The sequence below is a fragment of the Pelodiscus sinensis genome, chromosome 30 (genome assembly GCF_049634645.1).
Source record: "Pelodiscus sinensis isolate JC-2024 chromosome 30, ASM4963464v1, whole genome shotgun sequence".
Classification (NCBI taxonomy): Eukaryota; Metazoa; Chordata; order Testudines; family Trionychidae; genus Pelodiscus; species Pelodiscus sinensis.
This window is the reverse complement of record NC_134740.1, coordinates 6,969,492-6,989,049: the sequence shown is the minus strand read 5'-3', so window position 1 is coordinate 6,989,049 and position 19,558 is coordinate 6,969,492. Positions and strand designations below refer to the sequence as shown.

At 56.4% G+C, this 19,558-nt stretch overlaps 1 protein-coding gene, 1 non-coding gene and 2 gene segments (V, D, J or C); 3 read left to right on the top strand and 1 right to left on the bottom strand.

Moving 5' to 3' along the window:
• Nucleotides 1-19,558, top strand: part of LOC106732485 (immunoglobulin heavy variable 4-59-like) — a 104,150-nt gene that overhangs the window by 22,110 nt on the left and 62,482 nt on the right.
• On the bottom strand, nucleotides 10,963-11,895 carry LOC102462315 (putative olfactory receptor 10D4). Its single transcript, XM_075911855.1, has one exon. It carries the CDS (start codon nucleotides 11,893-11,895, stop codon nucleotides 10,963-10,965), a length of 933 nt encoding a protein of 310 aa, XP_075767970.1.
• Nucleotides 17,655-18,457, top strand: LOC142821188 (Ig heavy chain V region 3-like). The segment is given in 2 exon segments: nucleotides 17,655-17,778; nucleotides 17,868-18,457. Coding segments are annotated over 2 exon segments (510 nt in total).
• On the top strand, nucleotides 19,309-19,472 carry LOC142821390 (U1 spliceosomal RNA). The gene has a single exon (XR_012898164.1). It is a non-coding gene; the product is annotated as a U1 spliceosomal RNA (small nuclear RNA).

Sequence of the window (19,558 nt, the reverse complement as noted above, 5' to 3'; positions counted from 1 at the left end):
CCCGGGAGCGCAGGGAGCGGATGCCCAGCGGGTGTTTCCCGGCGCAGGGAGAACGAACAGCTGCATCCGGCCTCCAGCTGCGGCTGCCCCAGGGACTCGATGCTCAGACGCTGCCCAGTGTGAGGCTCCCCCCTCCTCCCCGGGAAGGCAGCGGGGAAGCGGGGCCCACAGCGAGCATCCGAGGGAGCGCTGAGCCGGAGAGAGGGTCCCTGGGGAGGAGGGGGCGATTCTGTGATCTGCGAGTGACCTAATGGCGGGTCTAGAACATTGGCCCAGCATTGGGGGGAAGAGAGATTAGATAGAGAAATAGCTAGATAGAGTTTGGGGGGGGGGAATCGGGGTTTATGGGGGAGATCACATCATCTTTCACTGAGTTTTTTTCAATTGCCCAAACCATAGAAGGCTACAATAGACACGTCCAGGGAGGTTTCCCTGTTTGCATTTGGACTCACGGACCCTCCTGCTCTTATATAGCTCAGCGCGATGCTGCGTCACATCCCGCCTGGGTCCTCCCGTTCTATTGGCTCCGCCCCCGGCCCATGCAAATTAGCTCCCCGGGGCCTGTTCTTAGCTCGGCCGCGAGCCGCTCCCACCGCTCAGAGCCAGCGCTGGGCTGCAGCTTCTCATCCTGCCTGGAGAACGAGCCGCCAGCCGCAGCCATGACCCCCAGCCTGGTCAGCGCCCTCCTCCTGCTGCTCCCCGTGGGTAAGAGCGGGGGCTGCGCTGCAGCTGGGCGCCGGGACCGGATGTCCCTTAAAAACTGCGCCTGCAGGAATCACTGTCGTATTTCCCCCTTGTTTCCCTTCTCTCTGCAGGTGTCTGGTCCCAGATCAGCCTGGTGCAGTCCGGAGGGGGAGTCAAGAAGCTCGGAGGGACCCTCACCCTGACCTGCGCCGTGTCTGGAATCTCTCTCACTGATAACGATATTCACTGGATTCGCCAGCCAGCGGGGAAGGGGCTGGAATGGGTGGGAGCCATATGGACGGGTGGCGGGACGGCTCTTAACGATGCTCTCCAAAGCCGCTTCAGCATCACCAAAGACAACTCCAAAGGCCACGTGTTCCTGAAGCTGAGCGGCCTGCAGCCCGCAGACACCGCCCTGTATTATTGTACCAGATACTATGCCAGATACACACAGTGAGGCGAAACCCCTGGGAGCCAGCACAAAAACAGAGAACCAGGCTTCCTGTGCGAACCGCAGAGGGCAGCGCCTCAGGGCCCAGCGTCTCTGCTCGGCTGCTCGCTCCATCCCACAGCGCGTCCCAAGCACTTGTGAGCGACACAGTCGGTCAGTGACCCGGAGCCCCCGGAGCGGGCAATGAAGCCCAGGAGCGCTGCCACCCGGGCCCTGCTCTCTCCCGTCCGCCTTTCCCTCCTGCTGCCGCGGAGTGAAGCGCTGAGTCCCTTCCTGTGGGTGCGCCCCCGGGACGGCTCTTCCCACCCGGTGCGGGCGGATGAACCCGGAGCTCCTGCTGCCCAAGCCAAAGCCGCTTCCTCCAAACTCGGGTGGATAATCCGTTCCCCGGCCGCACGGGAACAAGGAGCCTGAGCCGGGAGCTACGCGGGACATGGACTCAGACCGAGCAGCCGGCAAGATCGTGAGCTCTTGGCATCTCAGTGTCACCAGCCTCCTGCTCCCACGCTGCAGTAATCCCCGAGCGGCCACGGAAACGTGGGGCCCTACCAATCGCCAGCCCCCGGCATCTCCCAGGCCTTTTTAGCCCAGTTTGCCGCCTCAGCACGGCCCCGAGCCCGTTGCTTTATAGGAAGCAGCAAAAAAGCCAGAAACTGGGAACCGAGCCTCCCAGACCGGAAGATTTCCCGCAAACCTCACCAGGGATCGATCCGTTTAGTCTTAGTAGGGTCGTTCCAAAAACATGTCTGTGATGAGAGTTTCTGCCCTAGGAGACTTGGGTGGACAGTCCCCTTCCAAACCTTCTGAAATGAACAGTGGAAATCTAGGGTCAGATTGTTTTACATGCCTGTTCTGGGATGTATTCTCTGATGGTATGGAACCCCCGAGGGCATTACCTAGATTCCTGGGGCTCTGTCTGGGGGCAGCTCAGGGAGAGGTGCACTGAGTTTGCCTTGGCTTCTCCTCCCTACCAGGGACAGAGTCTGCCCAGCAACCAGTGGGGAGTGAAATGCTCCTCCCAAGCAGTTCGGGACAGGGGAGAAGCCATTGATTGAGTCAGTCTGGAGCCAGCCAGGGCAAGGGCAGGAGTTTGTGTGTGGAGCTTGTAAGCCCCAGGCTTGCCTGCAGGCTTCCCCCTGAGAACTGGCCTCTAGGGACCTGAAAGCAAGATCCCTCGGCTGTGTTTCCTTCTCTGCTTCTGATTCCCGGTTTGTAGAGTTTGTTGGGAAACTTCCCCAGCCAGGCTGAGTTAGCCCTCCAGCTCCCTAGGTGAGACCAGTCACCATATGGTCAGCTCTGCTCTGTCTGCTAGTTGCGGGCTGCTGCCTCCTCTGTGTGTGTGTGTGAGAGAGAGAGAGATGGGCTCTGTGTGTGTGTGAGTGAAAGCTGGGCTATGAGACTGTAGTTTGGATTTTAGTGCAGTTGTGTAACCCACACCTTGAGCCCTGCATCCCTTTGTGGTGAAGGGAAATCCTGGGACTGAAGCAGCCTGATTCCTGCCTGAAGAGGATCCCTGCCAGCAGAGACCAGCCCCTCTGCAGGGACTGAGTCATCTCTGAACCTGAGGCTCATTCATGGAGGCTACGTCTACACTGGCATGATTTTCCGGAAATGCTTTTAACAGAAAAGTTTTCCGTTAAAAGCATTTTCGGAAAAATTGTGTCTAGATTGGCAGGACGCTTTTCCGCAAAAGCACTTTTTGTGGAAAAGTGTCTGTGGCCAATCTAGATGCGGTTTTCCTCAAAAAAGCCCCAAATCACCATTTTTGAGATCGGGGCTTTTTTGCGGAAAACAGTCCTGTGCTGTTTACACTGGCCCTCTTGCACAAATGATTTGCGCGAGAGGGCTTTTGCCCAAACAGGAGCAGCACAGTATTTCCGCAAGAATACTGATGATCTTACATGAGATCGTCAGTGTTCTTGTGGAAATTCAAATGGTCAGTGTAGACAGCTGGCAAGTTTTTCCGCAAAATCATATGATTTTGCAGAAAAACTTGCCAGTCTAGACATAGCTGGAGTGTGTGAGTGCATCATCTTTTAGTTAGTCAGTCAGGGAATTTGTTTGGGGATTTTATAACCTGCTGCATATTAAACCTGTGGAGGGATTTACCACCTTTCACAATTTGTGAGTCCTCTGGGCTGCACTGGACCCAGTCAGCCCCACTGCTAAACTACTGCAGAGAAGAATTTTGTGGTCATCAGTCAACAAGGACCCCAACAAAGTAGCGTAGCAACAGGACACTAATCTTACAGTTTCTGGGCACCAGTGAACCTAAAAATTGTGTTTATAGTGTTATGATATATTTGTCTCCTGTTTAATATAATTGGCTATGTCTACATTGGCACCCTTTTCCAGAAAAGGGATGCTAATGAGACACTTCAGAATTGCAAATGCCCTGGGTATTTAAATTTTCCCCACGGCATTTGCATGAACATTTCTGCCGCTTTTTTCCAGCTCGGGGCTTTGCCGGAGAAAAGCGCCAGTCTAGACAGGATCTTTTGGAAAATAAGCCTTTTCCGGAAGATCCCTTATTCCTACTTAAAATCAGGAATAAGGGATCTTCCGGAAAAGGCTTTATTTTCCAAAAGATCCCGTCTAGACTGGCACTTTTCTCCGGCAAAGCCCCGAGCCAGAAAAAAGCGGCAGCCATGTTCATGCAAATGCCGCGGGGAAAATTTAAACACCCAGGGCATTTGCAATTCTGAAGTGTCTCATTAGCATCCCTTTTCCGGAAAAGGGTGCCAGTGTAGACACAGCCATTGGGCTCGTCTACACTGGCCCCTTTTCCGGAAGGGACATGTAAATTTCATGAGTCGTAGTAGGGAAATGCGCGTGGGATTTAAATATCCCCCGCGGCATTTAAAAAATATGTCCGCCGCTTTTTTCCGGCTTTTAAAAAAGCCGGAAAAGAGCGTCTACATTGGCCCCGATCCTCCGGAAAAAGTGCCCTTTTCCGGAGGATCTTATTCCTACTTCAAAGTACTTCAAAGGGCACTTTTTCCGGAGGATCGGGGCCAGTGTAGACGCTCTTTTCCGGCTTTTTTAAAAGCCGGAAAAAAGCGGCGGACATTTTTATTTAAATGCCGTGGGGGATATTTAAATCCCCCGCGCATTTCCCTACTACGACTCATGAAATTTACATGTCCCTTCCGGAAAAGGGGCCAGTATAGACGTAGCCATTGTGTTTAATATAGTGAATGTGTTTGTGTTATTTTCTGGGAGTCTCCAACTATCTGGCAAGTACGTGGGGATTACCCTGGGATAGAATTTCCCTCCAAAACTGCCCTGGTGACCTTACCAGGAAGGAGTGAGGGGGATGGAGGCACCTCCAAATACATCTATAGGAAAAAAATTAAGTGAGTGTGGGGCGGGATCCAGAAGAACCCAGACCTGTCCATCATAACCTGTAAGCAGATTGGTATTAAAGAAGGTAACCAGGTGGAGAGGGGGTGCTACAGGTATTTATGGGGTGTATACGGGAAAGGGAGAGGGGGCTGGACCTTTTACGACAGACACTCTGAGTAACTTGAAGAGTTTTCTTATCTTGGTTCTCTACTATGAAGTAAATGAACGAGTCTTCCAGGCTCAAAGATGCAAAATGGAGAGAGGCCCTTGCAGCCCTGGGCTAAGGGCCCCGGAAGAAAGATCTGCATTTTGGTGGTCCGAGATCTTTTTGCCTCCCTCCCTTAGCCAGGGGCCCTGAGCTCTTGCCTCTAAACCCCACTTCTTCATCCAGCCTGCAAAGGAAATAAATCACATCTGGGAGGTGGGAATGAGCACCAAATGCCCCTTTTCCAAAGCAGCAGCCGCAGGTCTCCCCAGCAGGAGGCGCTGCACCCAAGTAGAACAGAATTCAACTGACCCTAATCAAGGATCACGGAATCCCAAAGGGGCAGAGAGTTAATCCTATACAGCCTGTCAGGGAAACACCCACAGTTCCCTTGGGTCAGCGGTGGGCACGCGGCCGGCAGCCCCTGCTCCCAGAGCACAGACATGCGGAAGGGCTTTTCTGGGGCTTGTCCGAGGGGCTCAGCACCGTGCGCTCCACCCGCAGCTCTGGTACTGGCCATGGCGACAGGTACAGAGCTGGACAGAGCATTGGTCTGAGTGAACATGGCAGCACCTGCCTATCTATTTTTCTATCTCGTGCCTTATTTCTCTGGCAATGGATGCTCCCTCTTCCTTTAATCCACCTCCCCACACTGCGGAATAGCTCGCGAAGGGCCTTGCTGTATCTTATCAGGCAGGAGATATGCAAATACATTTGGGCTGCGTCTAGATTGGCATGATTTTCTGGAAATGCTTTTAACAGAAAAGTTTTCAGAACATTTTGCAGAAAAGCATCTGTGCCAATCTAGACGCGCTTTTCTGCAAAAATCCAGCTTAATAGCTATGGGGGAGGGGCTCCCTTTACATTCTACAGACTATTTCTTTCATTGAGCTACATGGTCTTCATGATAGAAATCACTCCAGGTTACAGGTGTGACGGCGCGTTGGGGGTTCCCCGTCTCCTGCACCCCGAAATGGCACAAACAGACTGCACCAGCCAGTGGAATTGAGGGTGGTTTATTGCTCCTCCAGCACAGCGCAGCACAGATGTAATCTGGTTACAGGAACTGGGCTAGGATGCCTCAGGCCCCCTTGAGATGGAGGAGACTGGGCCCCTAAACTCCAGCCCCTTCCCCTAGGCTCTCCTCCATGCCCTCCGACAGCCAGCAACCAACTCACTAACTTCCAGCCCTGCCCCCCAGCCAAGGCAGCATCCACCTTCCTTTGTTCCTCTCCATGGGGGGTGTCTGGCCACTGGTTTGCATAGTGACTCATCCTGTTTTGCTGGGTCGTGGTCCCCACGACAGCCAGTGGGGGTTACCCCAGAGCCAGCAGCATAGAAACCAGCCAGGTACCCCCACTACGTCACAGTTCTCCCCCCTCCGAGAGCGAACTGAGCAGGGTCACTCCGCTCGTGACCTAGGGAAGTTCGGGTCCTCTGCGTGGGAACCCGCCCTGGGGACATGGGTGCTCCCCTTGACTCGGGCCGGCCGTGGCGAGGCCCCACATGAATTGGCTTCCCTCTGTCCACTCGCCGCCCCGCTCCAGGGCGACTGGCACAGGCCTGTCCTCGGGGGTCACACCCACCCTTCCACTGGCCTTGATCTCTGGCCAGGGTCTCTCGGGCCGGGGCCATGAGCCCAGCGAGCCTTCTCTGGACAGCCAGGGCGGCTTCCACCCCCGATGCTCCATCCAGGGAGGACTTCCCCTCCCATAACTCTCTCAGCCAGCCCAGAGGGTCCTCTATCTGGGGTAGAGACCCCCAAGCCGCTTTCCTACTGTCTTGGGCCTTCCCGCCCCTCTGGCAGGAGTCACAGGACCGGCAGTACCGCTGCACGGCTGTAAAGATTCCCGGCCAATAGAAGTGCTGGAGCAGCCTCAGCCGGGTGCTCCGGATCCCCCGGTGGCCCCCAACGGGGGAATCGTGGGCCAAATACAGCAGCTTGAGGCGATACTTTCGGGGGACGACCAGCTGCCGCTGGACACCCCATGCCCTCGCCTTCCTGGGGGGGAGCCACTCACGGAACAGGAGCCCACGCTCCCGCAGGAATCTCTCCTGGCCACCTCTCCCCCGGGGCTGAGCTGCATGGAGGCCAGCCTGGTCCCTCAGCCTCTGCAAGGAGGGGTCTGCCTGCACCTCAGCCTGGAATTCAGCTGCTGAGGCAGGGATCGGGACCTGTCCCTCACCTCTGCCTAGGTCCGGAGTCCCAGCCTGGCTGGACCCCGTGTCCACTGGGATGGGACCCTGAGGATGCTGCCAGGAGTCCTTCCCTGGACCCATGTTGTCAGCCCCCCGCTGGCTCTGGCTCCAGGTAGTGACTAGAGCCCGCTGGGATTCATGGGGCCACTCCTCTAGGTCATTCCCCATCAGCACCTCGGTGGGCAAGTGCGGGTGCACCCCCACTTCCTTGAGGCCTTCCTTCGCCCCCCATTTCAGATGCACCCGGGCTACAGGCACCTTAAACGGGGACCCATCTATGCCCTTCAGGGTCAGCTGTGCGTGGGGTAGTATCCGCTCCGGGGCCACTATGTCGGATCGGGCCAGAGTCACCTCCGCCCCCGTGTCCCAGAAGCCCGTCACCTTCCTACCATCCACCTCCAGGGGTATGAGGCACTCGCTCCGCAGGGGCCGTCCTGCCCCCACCCGGTACACGGAGAAATCCGCCTCCTGAGAATCAGACCTCCCAGGGGAGGTGCACAGAGCATCCTTCCCCTCTCTCTGAGCTGAGGTTTGCCTGCCAGCCCCTGCCTCTGGGGCAGCCTGCCCTTCCTCCCGCCCCAGCCAGTTAACCCTGGAAAGTCCCCGGTCCTGGGACCTGGTGCACTGAGCCCTCTTGTGGCCTTTTTGCCCACAGCGATGGCAAGTTAGGCTTTGGGCTGTCTCTGTCCAGGCCCTGGCTGGTTCTCTGGGGCACAGACGACCTGTTCCTTGGTCTCGCCCCGTAGTTGACTCCCTCCGTCGCTCAGCCAAGATCCGGTCTCTGCGCGGTTCCCTCTCTCTCCGGGACTCCCGTTCACACCCGGACCGGCTCTCCGTGAACTCATCCGCCAGTCTCCCGGCCTCCTGGGGGTTCTCTGGTCTCCGGTCCTTGAGCCACAGCCTCAGTTTGGGTGGGCACGCTTCATAGAACTGCTCCATCATGACCAGCTTGAGCAGCTCCTCTGCGGTCTGGGCTCCGACTCCAGACACCCACTTGCGGCAGTATTGCGCCAGGCGGGAGGCCAGGTCCACATAGGTCTCCCGTGGCCCTTTCTGTACCCCCCGGAACTTCTTCCTGTACATCTCGGGGGTCAGCCCGAACTTGTGCAGCAGGGCCTCCTTGACTCGGTTGTAATCCCCTGGCTGTAGGTCCTCCAGCTGACTGAGCACTCCGGCCGCCTCCTGGTTCAGTGCGGGGATGAGCTCCTGCAGCCAGTCAGCTGGGGGAACCCGTTGCAGTCCACAGGCCCTCTCAAAGGCACTGAGGAACCCGTCTATGTCACCCATGTCCTTCAATTGGGCCACCACGGGCCTCTCCAAGCATCTGGCAGTCCTGGGACCCTGGGGCCCCTCCGCACTTGGCGCAGCCGGTGCCCCGCCGGTTCTCCGCTCTGCCATGGCCAGCTCATGCTGTCGCTGCCTCTCTCGATCTTGGCGCTCCTTCTCTCGATCTTGGCGCTCCCTCTCTCGGTCCTGGCGGTCCCTCTCTCGGTCCTCTACTTCCAATTCCCTGATCCGCAGCTGGATCTCCAGGCGCCGCAGCTCCGCTGGGCTGGCCCCTGCCCTAGATGGGCTACGGCTTGCAGGCCTCCTGGGAGACGCTGTCTCATCTCTCCGGTGGGTTCCAGCGCTCCTCCCCCTCTCTGAGCCTGACACACTCTCAGGGGGGGTCTGGCTGCTTCCCATGGGGACAAGATCCTGGCCCTGTGGCTGGTCATTCTCTTCCAGCTGGGCAATCAGCTGGGCCTTGGTTGCTTTCTGCACAGGCAAGCCCCTCTCTCTGCACAGCCCCACCAGCTCTGCCTTCAAGAGTCGGGCGTAGGCCATCTGCCCGCTGGGCCCCTCGGTGCAGACTCACCAGTCTAGTGCTGCAGCGCCCCACGATTCCCAGGAACCGCTTCGCTCTGTCTCCAGCACGCCTGGCTCCAGGGCTCTTGCTTCTACAGCGCCTTGTTGCTCACCGCTGGAAGCTCCATCCACGGGGTGCAGTGCATCCCACTTCTGACACCAGTGTGACGGCGCGTTGGGGGTTCCCCGTCTCCTGCACCCCGAAATGGCACAAACAGACTGCACCAGCCAGTGGAATTGAGGGTGGTTTATTGCTCCTCCAGCACAGCGCAGCACAGATGTAATCTGGTTACAGGAACTGGGCTAGGATGCCTCAGGCCCCCTCGAGATGGAGGAGACTGGGCCCCTAAACTCCAGCCCCTTCCCCTAGGCTCTCCTCCATGCCCTCCGACAGCCAGCAACCAACTCACTAACTTCCAGCCCTGCCCCCCAGCCAAGGCAGCATCCACCTTCCTTTGTTCCTCTCCATGGGGGGTGTCTGGCCACTGGTTTGCATAGTGACTCATCCTGTTTTGCTGGGTCGTGGTCCCCACGACAGCCAGTGGGGGTTACCCCAGAGCCAGCAGCATAGAAACCAGCCAGGTACCCCCACTACGTCACAACAGGCAATGCATATTCCACCAGATTACATTGCAAATAATTATACTGCATGTGCATGTAACACATTAAAACTTTGTCTCACTTTGTAGCCAGCTAAGAAGTAATATGTAGATAGCCTACAGGGCTGAATCTGTGATATGTTCATTTGCATATTTCTGAAAATGTGTTCCTTAAATGAAACATTGTCACATAGATAAAGATGGGAGATTTTTCTCAAAGGTATAGCTGATAAAGTTGGACTTCCAGCTCTGAGTTTTCATTAGAATTTGGCTATTTAAGTTGAGCCTTATTGCTATTTGTGATTTTGAAAACCTTTCTCTGAAGGTCTAAAAGGATGCAGATTAATAGGAGTACTGCAGGGGTTTAAAAATTATGTTGGCAGGTGAATGTACAGCTTAATGTTTGTAGTCCTCAGTCACACGTATTTGTCATGTGGTTGCTGTTGTATTTGTTTGTGAAGAAGGATTTTTAAATTTTTTTGAAAATGACCTGTGTAAAGAAATGGATTTTACTGACATAATTGAAGAATGTGCTGCCAGAAGAGCTAGACAGCTATAATAGTCTTAAATACAAATGAAAATGTTTAATTATTAATGCAGAATTTTGTTTACAAATGATTTACAATATAATTAAAATGAAAAATATCCAGCTAAATTAAGTTTCTATTAAATTTACCCAATTCACATTTAATATGAAAATAGCCTTCAATTTGTGCATTTGACTCTTTTTTTCTAATTTTTTCTCCAAAGGGAGGCCCCATGAAATTGTGCTGCCCTGGGCCTCGCAAAACTCTCATCCACTCCTGGGGCTTTCAGTTACTCTAAGCACCAACACTATAAGCACCAACTGTCCCTGCTTTTCATTCTAGGGCCACCCAGTCCCCACGGCTTGGAGATCAAAGGACGTGTCCCATTGAGCATCAGAAGCTGCCTTGATTTTAAAATTGTTGTGCACCTTGTGTGAACCGACCTTCTATTCCCGCGTTGCTTTTCCCAGGCACCAGAGTCTGGGGTTGTGGCTCTTTGGACTTTGGCTCCCGGGGCCAGTGCAAGGGCATCACCTTCCAGCTCCCCCAGCAATGCAGAGTTGTAGACTGTGCTGAGCAAGAGCTCCCAGGACAAAACTGGGGCCACAAAGCTCATGTGACCATGGGACACACAAAGGAAGATTTCTGAGTAGTAGAGAGGCGGTTCCTCCTCTGGTGCCAGCACTGGTTGAATACTCTGCTTGGGTCTAGCGTCCACAACTCAAGCCAGGAGCGGATTGCTTGGAGAGGACTCACACAGCAGCCATGAGAATCCTGGCAGTGGAAATCCTGCCTTATAATGACACACAGAAAGAGCTCAAGCTCTACAGACCTGTGCTATGAGACTGAGACTTTCAGAGACCTCTGCAGAGTTTGTGGCTCCAGTTCCGATTCATTCCAGTGCAAACTGGGTGCGCCTGTTCCTCAGGCAGGGTTGAAAATATCAGCCTGGCAGCGTGGCAGACATTTTGGGATTGTCGAAGCATTTCTATGACAGACAGAGCTCCAGGGAGATACATAGGGCTGTATTGGGATGGGTGAAGGGAGAGTCACAAAAGCCACTGATGGGCCATGCCAATGTATTTATAGGTGAGTTTGCAAACATCAACCTGCAGGCCTCTGACCCCCCCTCTGTTTTCTCAGAGCTGCTTTCACCTCCTTGTTGCGCAGCGTGTAGATGGCCGGGTTCACCATGGGCGTGACCAGCTTGCCAAAAGTGTTCACAGGGGTCACCAGCACTTTGCTCATCTCTGGGGGAAAGAAGATCAAAGTCCAGGGCCCAAAAAATATGGTGACCACGGCCAGATGGGAGGCACAAGTGGAGGCTGCTTTGTGCCACCCTTCACCTGAATTCATCTTCAGGATGCAGGAGATGATCCGTGTGTAGGACATGAGGATGAGGAGGAAGCAGCTCATGGGCACTACCCCAATATTGGTGAAGGTCACAGTCTCCAAGATGTACGTGTCCGCGCAGGCCAGCTTGGCCACAGTGAAGATGTCACAGAGGAAATAGTCCACCACATTGGACCCACAGTAGGGCAGCGTGAAGGTCAGGCTGGTGACGATGGTGGCGTGGAAGGAGCTGGCGATCCAGATGCTGGTGGCCAGGAGGGCACACACCTTGCGGTTCATGATGAGCAGGTAGCGCAGCGGGTAGCAGATGGCCACGTACCGGTCAAAGGCCATGACGGTGAAGAGCAGGCACTCAGTGCTGCCCAGGAAGTGGAAGAAGAAGATCTGGGCCATGCACCCACCCAGCGAGATGGTTCTACTGTTGGCCCAGAGGTTGTCCAGCAATTTGGGGATGCTGATGGAAGAGATGCCAATGTCCAGCACGGCGAGGTTGCAGAGGAAGAAGTACATGGGGGTGTGCAGGTGGGGGTCAGCGAGGACGGCTGAGAAGATGAGCAGGTTGCCCAGCAGGGTGCAGAGGTAGAAGGCTAAGAAGGTGAAGAAGAGGATGGTCTGGAAGCCCTCAGTGTTGGGGATCCCTAAGAGGATGAAATGAGTCACCTGGGTGCGATTCACCAGCCCCATTTGGATCTCATTCCTGGGGCAAAGGGAGAGAAATACAGCCAGTGAGCTACAGAACAAAAAGACTCGACATATCCTAGCTACAATACTCCCCTTCCATCCACAACCCCCAGGAATCACTTTCCTTGTCTTTGTAATGCCAGTTGGGGGCCTGGCCTCACTGTGCTGTTGCTGAGCATGGTGAGAGAACGTGCCTGCCATGGATATCGGGGAGTCAACACAGACCAGACAAAGGAGATCATCCGATTCTTTGAGAATCTCTTCTGGTCTGCTCTGCGCAGGCTTCTTCTCTCCTTGTGCAATGACAATTTCTTCAGGCATTTTCTCTCTAAGCCTCTTCACCACAGTAACACGGAGCCTTCTGTTTGTGGCTAACCTTTGGGGAGTGGTTCTCTCTCACCCTCTCTTCAGAAACTAGAAGACAGTGACACTTTACGGTGCATTTACACAGCACTCTAAACTCAAAACAAGACATGCAAATAGCTTATTTTGAAATTTGTCTCATTTAAACAATGCCAGATTTCAAAACAACATCCTATTTTGAGACATCCCTTAAGGAATTCTGAAGTAGTGCACCCATTATTTTGAAAAATATTTTGAAAAAATGGGTGGTTTCTTCAGATGTGGGGTTGCTCTTTTGGGATACCTCTGGTATCCCCAAATAGTCATGCAGTGTAGACATACCTGGATTTTGGGGATAAAAATCACTTTTTCAAATGCCTGGTGTCCAGAACAAATAAATGATGGTCATATAAATACCAGCCTGCACTGGAAACCTTGTGACCTCTCTCCTTACCTACATGCCTCTAGCTTCCATCCAGGACACATCATAAGACCCTTTGTCTACAGCCAAGCCCTAAGGTACAACGGCATCTTCTCCAATCCAATGTTTGACAGTGAAAACACCCACAAGGGCTGCATGTGTTTGATGAAGTGGTTTTTGCCTCAAAAGCTTATTCCCTAATAAATCGGCCGGACTTCAAGGTGCCTCAGGGCTCCTCATTTTTGCAGACACAGAGCAACAGAGCTGCCCCTCTGGGACCTCCCTGCAGAGGGCTGGCCCTGGTGCGCAGCGGAGGGATTGTTTAGGACAGTGGCCACCAGCCAGTAGATTGGGATCTAGTTGTAGATCTTGGAGCCTCTGACAGGGGATCCTGACTGATTTGGCCCAGAGACTATCAAGTGCCGGCGCTTCAGCTGCCCCTCCCCCCACTGCTGCGCATCTCCTGCCCTTTGCCTTGGAGCTGCCTCCTCCCACAACCGGGAGCCTCCTGCTCGCTGTGCAGGGCAGGGGAGGGAGAGGAGGGCGCTGATGTCACGGTGCCCTGTCTCCCACCCTGTATCCGATCTCCACAGAGCAGGGCGGGGGGCACAATAGGACTTGGAAGGGAGTTTGCTGACTGCTTTTGGGAGTGGTGCAGGGCTAGGGCAGGGGTGAGGCTGCCTTAGACCCACTGCACCACCACCCGGGAGCCACCTGAGGTAAGTGGTGCCCAGTCAGAGCCCACATCCTGTAGGCCTACCCGAGTCGTGAACCACCCCCCTGCACCCTAAGTCCCTGCTCTAGCCCCGAGCACCCCTGCATCCAAACACCCACCCAGAGCCTGCACCTAGAACCCCTCCAGTACCCCAACTGCCTGCCCCAAACTCAGCTCAGAGCCCCTCTCATGCTCCAAATCCCTTAATCCAAGACTAGAGCCTGCACCCAACCCTCTGCCCCAGACTGGTGCAAGTGAGGGAGGATGGGGAAGGGATGGAGTGAGCAGGGATGTGGCCTCAGAGATGCAAAGTGATGAATGTGGGAAAGACGGGAGTCGTGGGGCTATTTTGGGGTTGGAGGGAGAAGGAAAAGGGGGCAGCCCAGCCAGGGGGGGCTGAATCCAGGGCTGCTGAGAGAGACGCTAAGTTAATGTGGTTCCTGTCATACACAGGTTCTCAGTTTGGTTCAGTATGTCTCAGCCCTCTCCCCCCACCCTCACTATAGACATTGTTCCAGGCACCACCACCCCCGCTCCAGCTTCTCATCTGCTTGGCTGCGGTCGGCAGGCTGGGCTGTGCAGATGTCACCCCGGATGGGAATTTTACAGTGAGATTTGAGGGGCGATGGTGAAGTGTCTGGTGGCGTTTCGCAGGGAGATTCCCCAGGCGGGAGCCAGGGCTGCAGGGCAGAGGCTGGTGGTGGGGTTATGGCCGACGAGGAGAGAGAGATCAGTGACACAGAGATGCAGCCCTGAGGCAGGCGCTGCCCAGACAAGGGCCAGGGAGCTGGGTGGATGGTTCTCTACAGGACACCCCTGGCTGACAAGCCCTGGGGGTGCGGTGGGGCCAGGCCACAGACAGGTGAAGACTGAGGGCAGCACGAGTGGATCGGTACCAAAGCAGGTGCCTTACACTGGCTGCATGGGCAGAGGCAGCTCCAGCTGACTGGGATTCTTCCCTTCTGCCCCGGCCGGGACTCCTGTGTCCCAATCCCGTGTCCTTCCCATCCCTGCCCAGTGTCCCTCTGCCACAGCAGCTGGGACCCACCCAGGACCCACCCTAATCCACTGCCAACCTGGCCAGGGCTGCCCCTGAGTCTCGCCCCGTGCTGCTTCCGAGCCCAAAGCTTCCTACAGTCTCCTGGCTCTGCCTGGGCCTTAAATCCCCTCTGGGGCCCTCGGGACCAGCTTTGAACCCCACTGGGCTCCTGGTTGAGCCCTCGGCAGAGTCGCTAAGTAACAGAGTTTCGGCCTCGCTTTGGAGATGCCCAGACACCCCCGGGGCCAGGCACTCAGACCGGTAACTACTGTCCGGGCATGGAGCCAGCAGGGCCCAATCCCCAGCTCCACCGGGCCTGGATTCTGCTGTCGGCCCCCTGGCCTGACTCCTGGGGGTCCCGTTGGGTTCACCGGGGCTGTTTCTGCCCACCCTGCGCATGGGTGTGAGTCAGGAGAAACACCATTGGGACTGAAGGAGCCGTGTAATTTTCCAGCAGAGGACGAAGCCATGAGATGCCTGTTCTACACCCTGCACTGTTAAGGGGGTTGGGACATTGATGCTCGTCTGGGCTCTGCCCTCCTGTGGCACAAGCCAGAGAATCCCCTCATGGGGTGAAATAGCAGGGAGCTGGGCCAGAGGTTGGGCTGGAGGCCTGAGTCCAGCTGAGCTTTCCCCTGGGTGTGTGTCCGCCTGTTCCCCGGCCCCTCTCTGTGCGCACAGGGATGTGTTCGTGCAGCGGGGTGGGGACGGGTGGGGGTGACATCCCCCGCTGTGCAGGTGGAGAAACCAACCATCCCGTACAATATGGCACAGCCCTTGTGGCAGGACAGCAGAGATGCTGAATAGTGTAAAGAACTGAGCCATTTTGGGCAGGACAGCCGCCCCTCCCCCAACCTCCCCCAGCAGACCCTGACACTCTTGTTCTGAGCAGACACAGAGCAAGCCAGACCGGCCTTGCAGAGCTTGTGTCTGAGTGACCCATCGGGGGAAGGGTTCTCCACCTCCACCCCATCTTCACTGGGAGAGACGTCGCTCCGCATCTTCCCGAGCCATGGGCGGGTTCTGTTCCCCTCCCCTTTGCACCGCCAGGATCCAGGAGGAAGGGCCCTTAGCGCGTTATGGCTGATTGGACTCAAGGAAACCTGCTCCCTCCCTAGCCAGGGCAGTGGGGTGGGCACAGGCCTCGCCAGACACATGCACTGTGCACCTGCACCCTGGGGTTGGCTCCATGGGGGGACGCCGTGTAATGGATACAAAGCCACAGACACCGCACAGAGGGAGGGGAGCGGGACAGGCCCCTACATTTGGGGGTTCCACCAGTGAGCTCATCCAGCCGTTTGCTGGTGTCCCAGCCCTGCAGGTCTAATAAGGCCCCCAGAGATTTTGCTAATTGGTTTCTTTCCCTGCCCTTCCCTGGTGGGCACCTCGCTTGGGAGCTGGGATGCGGGGGCAGATGTAGTGATTAATCTCTGTCGATGTGTTATCCCCAGTCCCAGCCCAGCACTCCATGGCATTCAAGGGGCCTTGGGATTAATTAAAACTTTGCCATTGCTAACGAGTCCCCGGGCTGGAACTCACTGTGCTGGGTACCAGGCCCAGACGTGACACTCGGCTGGCAGCAGCTGAGTTCTGTGGGTTGTTGGTATGAGTGTCAGAGCTGGACTGAACTGGATGATTTGCTTCATTAATTATTTAGAGCAGGGTTCTTAACCTGGGGTGCACCACCCCTGGGGGTGCAACACTGTAGCACCGCGTCAGGGTTCCCCACAATACTGCAGCCCCGTAGCAACCAGAACAGACTCCACCAGCCAGTAGAGTAGAGAGGAGGGTTTATTGCTTCTCCAGGATACAGCACAGCACAGACCTAATGTGGCTACAGGAGTCAGGGTCAGGATGCCTCAGACCCTTTGCGTCAGGGAATCTATCTCCCCTCTCCCCCCTTAAATCCTCAGCCCTCAGCTCAGGCTGTTCCCCTCGGCTACGTCTAGACTGGCCACAAATTCCGGAAAAGGGATGCAAATCAGGTAAGTCAGCATAGGGAAATCCGCGGGAGATTTAAATATCCCCCGCGGATTTAAATAAACATGTCCGCCGCTTTTTTTCCGGCTTGGGGAAAAGCCAGCAAAAAAGCGTCTAGACTGGCGTGATCCTCCGGAATAAAGCCCTTTTCCGGAGGATCTCTTATTCCTACCTTCAGGCCCTTTCCAAGTGCAGCTGAAGGAAAGGGGCCGGGAGCGGCAAAGCCCGGGGAGTCCCTGACACTCACTTGCAGCATCTCCGGAGACGCGGTTTGCACCGCCAGCGCCGCCTGGGGCTGGGTCCGGCAGCCGTGGGGAAGGGGTGGACTGGGCGGGGTGCACGTGGTACAGACCGAGCAGCAGGAACACGAACTCCGCCCCCGCCCTCCAAGGCCGAGTCACCGTCTCTGCAGACACCGCCAGGACCCAGGTCTCGCTGCAGCTCCGCTCGCTGACAGCTGCAGACAGCGCCCCCTAGTGCTGCCCCGGACACACAGTGACAGGGCAGAGCCGGGCCTGCACTAGGGAGGGAGGCGGGTTTTCAACAGTGCGGAGACACTGGGGACTGGGCCATTGGTCACACTGGGGGCGGGGCTCTGGCTGTGACTCTCCATTGCCTTTATTCGGGATTGTTGCTCTCAAAGCTCCAGTGTATGTGCCTGGCTCAGGGCCCCGGCGGCCTGACGGGCCCATGAGTATGGCCCGGCTCAGAGACCCGTGAAAGTTCCGGGTCTCCTCTCAGCCAGACAAGGCTCCGCCTCTGGCCCCTCTTCTTCACACTGACACAAACAAGTCGCGTGTCGCCACGCAGAAGGGGAAAGTCCTCGCCCTCCGCCTTGTGCAGGCTGGTTCAATCCAACCATCCCTATCCCCTCCCTGCTACCATCCCCTGAGCGGTACGAGGGGCTGGGGTGTCCTTGCGTCTTCTCCAGCGGGGGCGGTTCCGCCAGGACCTTGTATCGGGGTGTTCTGGCATCAGTGTATAGGAGTTGGGCGCCTGGGTGTTTCAGATAGGGCCCAGGCGCCTTGCTTTGGGCGACACAGGGAGTCTGGGCCAGAGCAGGGAATCGAGCCTGGACCTGCAGGGTAACAGGTGAGCGCCCTGCCCGCTGAGTGATCCTGGCTTGCTCCCTTCTGCATCTCTGCGGAGGTGAATTGGGCTCGTTCAGTGAGAAGGTTTTATGTGTCGCAGGGAGGGGATATGCAAATAAGGGAGTGAGTTTCCTGTTTAAATCTGTCCCCCCTTTTGCCCAGACTGCACCCGCAAGAACAATCCGTAGCCCCCTGGGTCTGGGCAGTGACCAGCCAGTTCCCTGAGAACCTCCCCCTCCAGGACCAGGGACAATGAGACTTTGGGTCACAGCTGTTTTCCTTGCAGCAGCTTTGGAAGGTATTTTGTGCCCCTGATGAAATGACAGAGCCAGAAGCCCAGACAATTATTGGTTTTTTTTTTAACGGTTCTTATCCCTTTATTCGCAGGTGCCCGGTCCCAGGAGCTGGTGGAGTCCGGAGGGGATGTGAAGAAGCCCGGAGACTCTCTGCGCCTCTCCTGCAAAGCCTCCGGCTTCACCTTCAGCAGCTACTGGATGAGCTGGGTCCGTCAGGCTCCGGGGAAGGGGCTGGAGTGGATCGGGGAAATAAATCCAAGTTCATCTTCCATCAATTACGCCCAGGCCTTCAAGGGCCGCTTCACCATCTCCAGGGACAATCCCAACAACCTGCTGCACCTGCAAATGACCGGCCTGAAGCCCGAGGACACCGCCCGCTATTACTGTGCGAGATACACAGCGACACGAACCCTGCGGCTGCTCGTACACAAACCAGAGCTGCGGAACTTCCCGCGTCTGCCGCACGGGGGCAGCAGAGACACGCGCCGAACAGCCCGGCCTGGGCGCGCTGAGCGAAGGCCAGGCAGGATACAACACTCTGATGTTGAGGATTAACTCTTTCATGTCCTGACTCCATTGCCTGGCCGAGCGCGGCAGCCTCTGCAAACGGCTCCTCTCAGTGAAGCTAAAGGGATCCCAGGGAGCGAAGCCAGGCGCGAGGGGCCCCGTCTCCCTCTGGTTGCACCTGCCGGACAGTGTTTCTTTCTGTCCCTGCACAGGGCAATGGGGCGGGTCCGTGCTGGACCGGGGATTCATTCCCAGCCTCCTGCCAGAGCCAGGGGTGTCCCCGTCCTCAGGGACCCTGTGAGCCCCACCCCCAGTGCAGCCCCCTCCCTGCTCATGGGCCGGAGCTGCAGAGCTGAGACTCGCCCCAACTTGTGAATATTTATATTTCCAAAGGGGCAACCGCATCGATTGGTTCCGTCTTTCAAACACCACTCACTGGCCCCGGCGGGAGCAGCAGAGCAACACGCCCCCGGCTCCATCTGCTCCTCTAGTGGTTCGTTCCGGGGAGGGGACAGGACCACACCGGCGGGAAACCTGCGGCCACGTGGCTTCCCCGCCGGTGACAGTGAGCGCCCGGGCGTGTGGCCAGGTGCATCCTCTCCTGCTGCGCCCCTTTGTCCCCCGCCCTGCTACTTTCCCTTAACCCCCCGCCCCTCGGGCAGCACTTGAGAGAGGGGCCTGGGCTCTGTCTATCGGGCGCTGAGCAGCTGAAGAGCCGGGTCTGGCTGGACTGGAGAGTGTGGACCAAGGGCAGTCAGGGGCGTGGCCCATCCGGAAGGGCGGAGCCGCGTGTGCACGTATGCAGATGTGTGTGCGAGCGGAGCACTGTGGGAGTGGGAGCGGGCTGACGAGCGGGGCTCTAATTTGCAAGCGGGGCTCTGGGTGGGGTCTGGGGACAGGGGTGGGGCAGCTGGCAGCAGCGGGAAGCGGTGCCGGCGGGGTTGTTTGGAGGTGGAGGTGGGAGCCACCGTGATGTGAGAGTTCGGGGCGCTTGAGGGCTGGCGGGGGCTCTGGGACAAGAGTTTATACTTACCTGGCAGGGGAAATACCACGCTCAGGAAGGTGGTTTTCCCAGGGTGAGGCCCATCCATTGCACTACGGGTGCGCTGACCCCTGCGATTTTCTCAAGTAGAGAAAACTCGACTGCACAATTTGTGGTAGTGGGGGACTGCGTGCGCGCTTTCCCCTGATATTGTTGTTGAAAAAAAAAAGATAATTTGTTCCAGGAATACAGGATTAAATCGAGAGAAACAGTTCTTATCTATTCTGTACGCG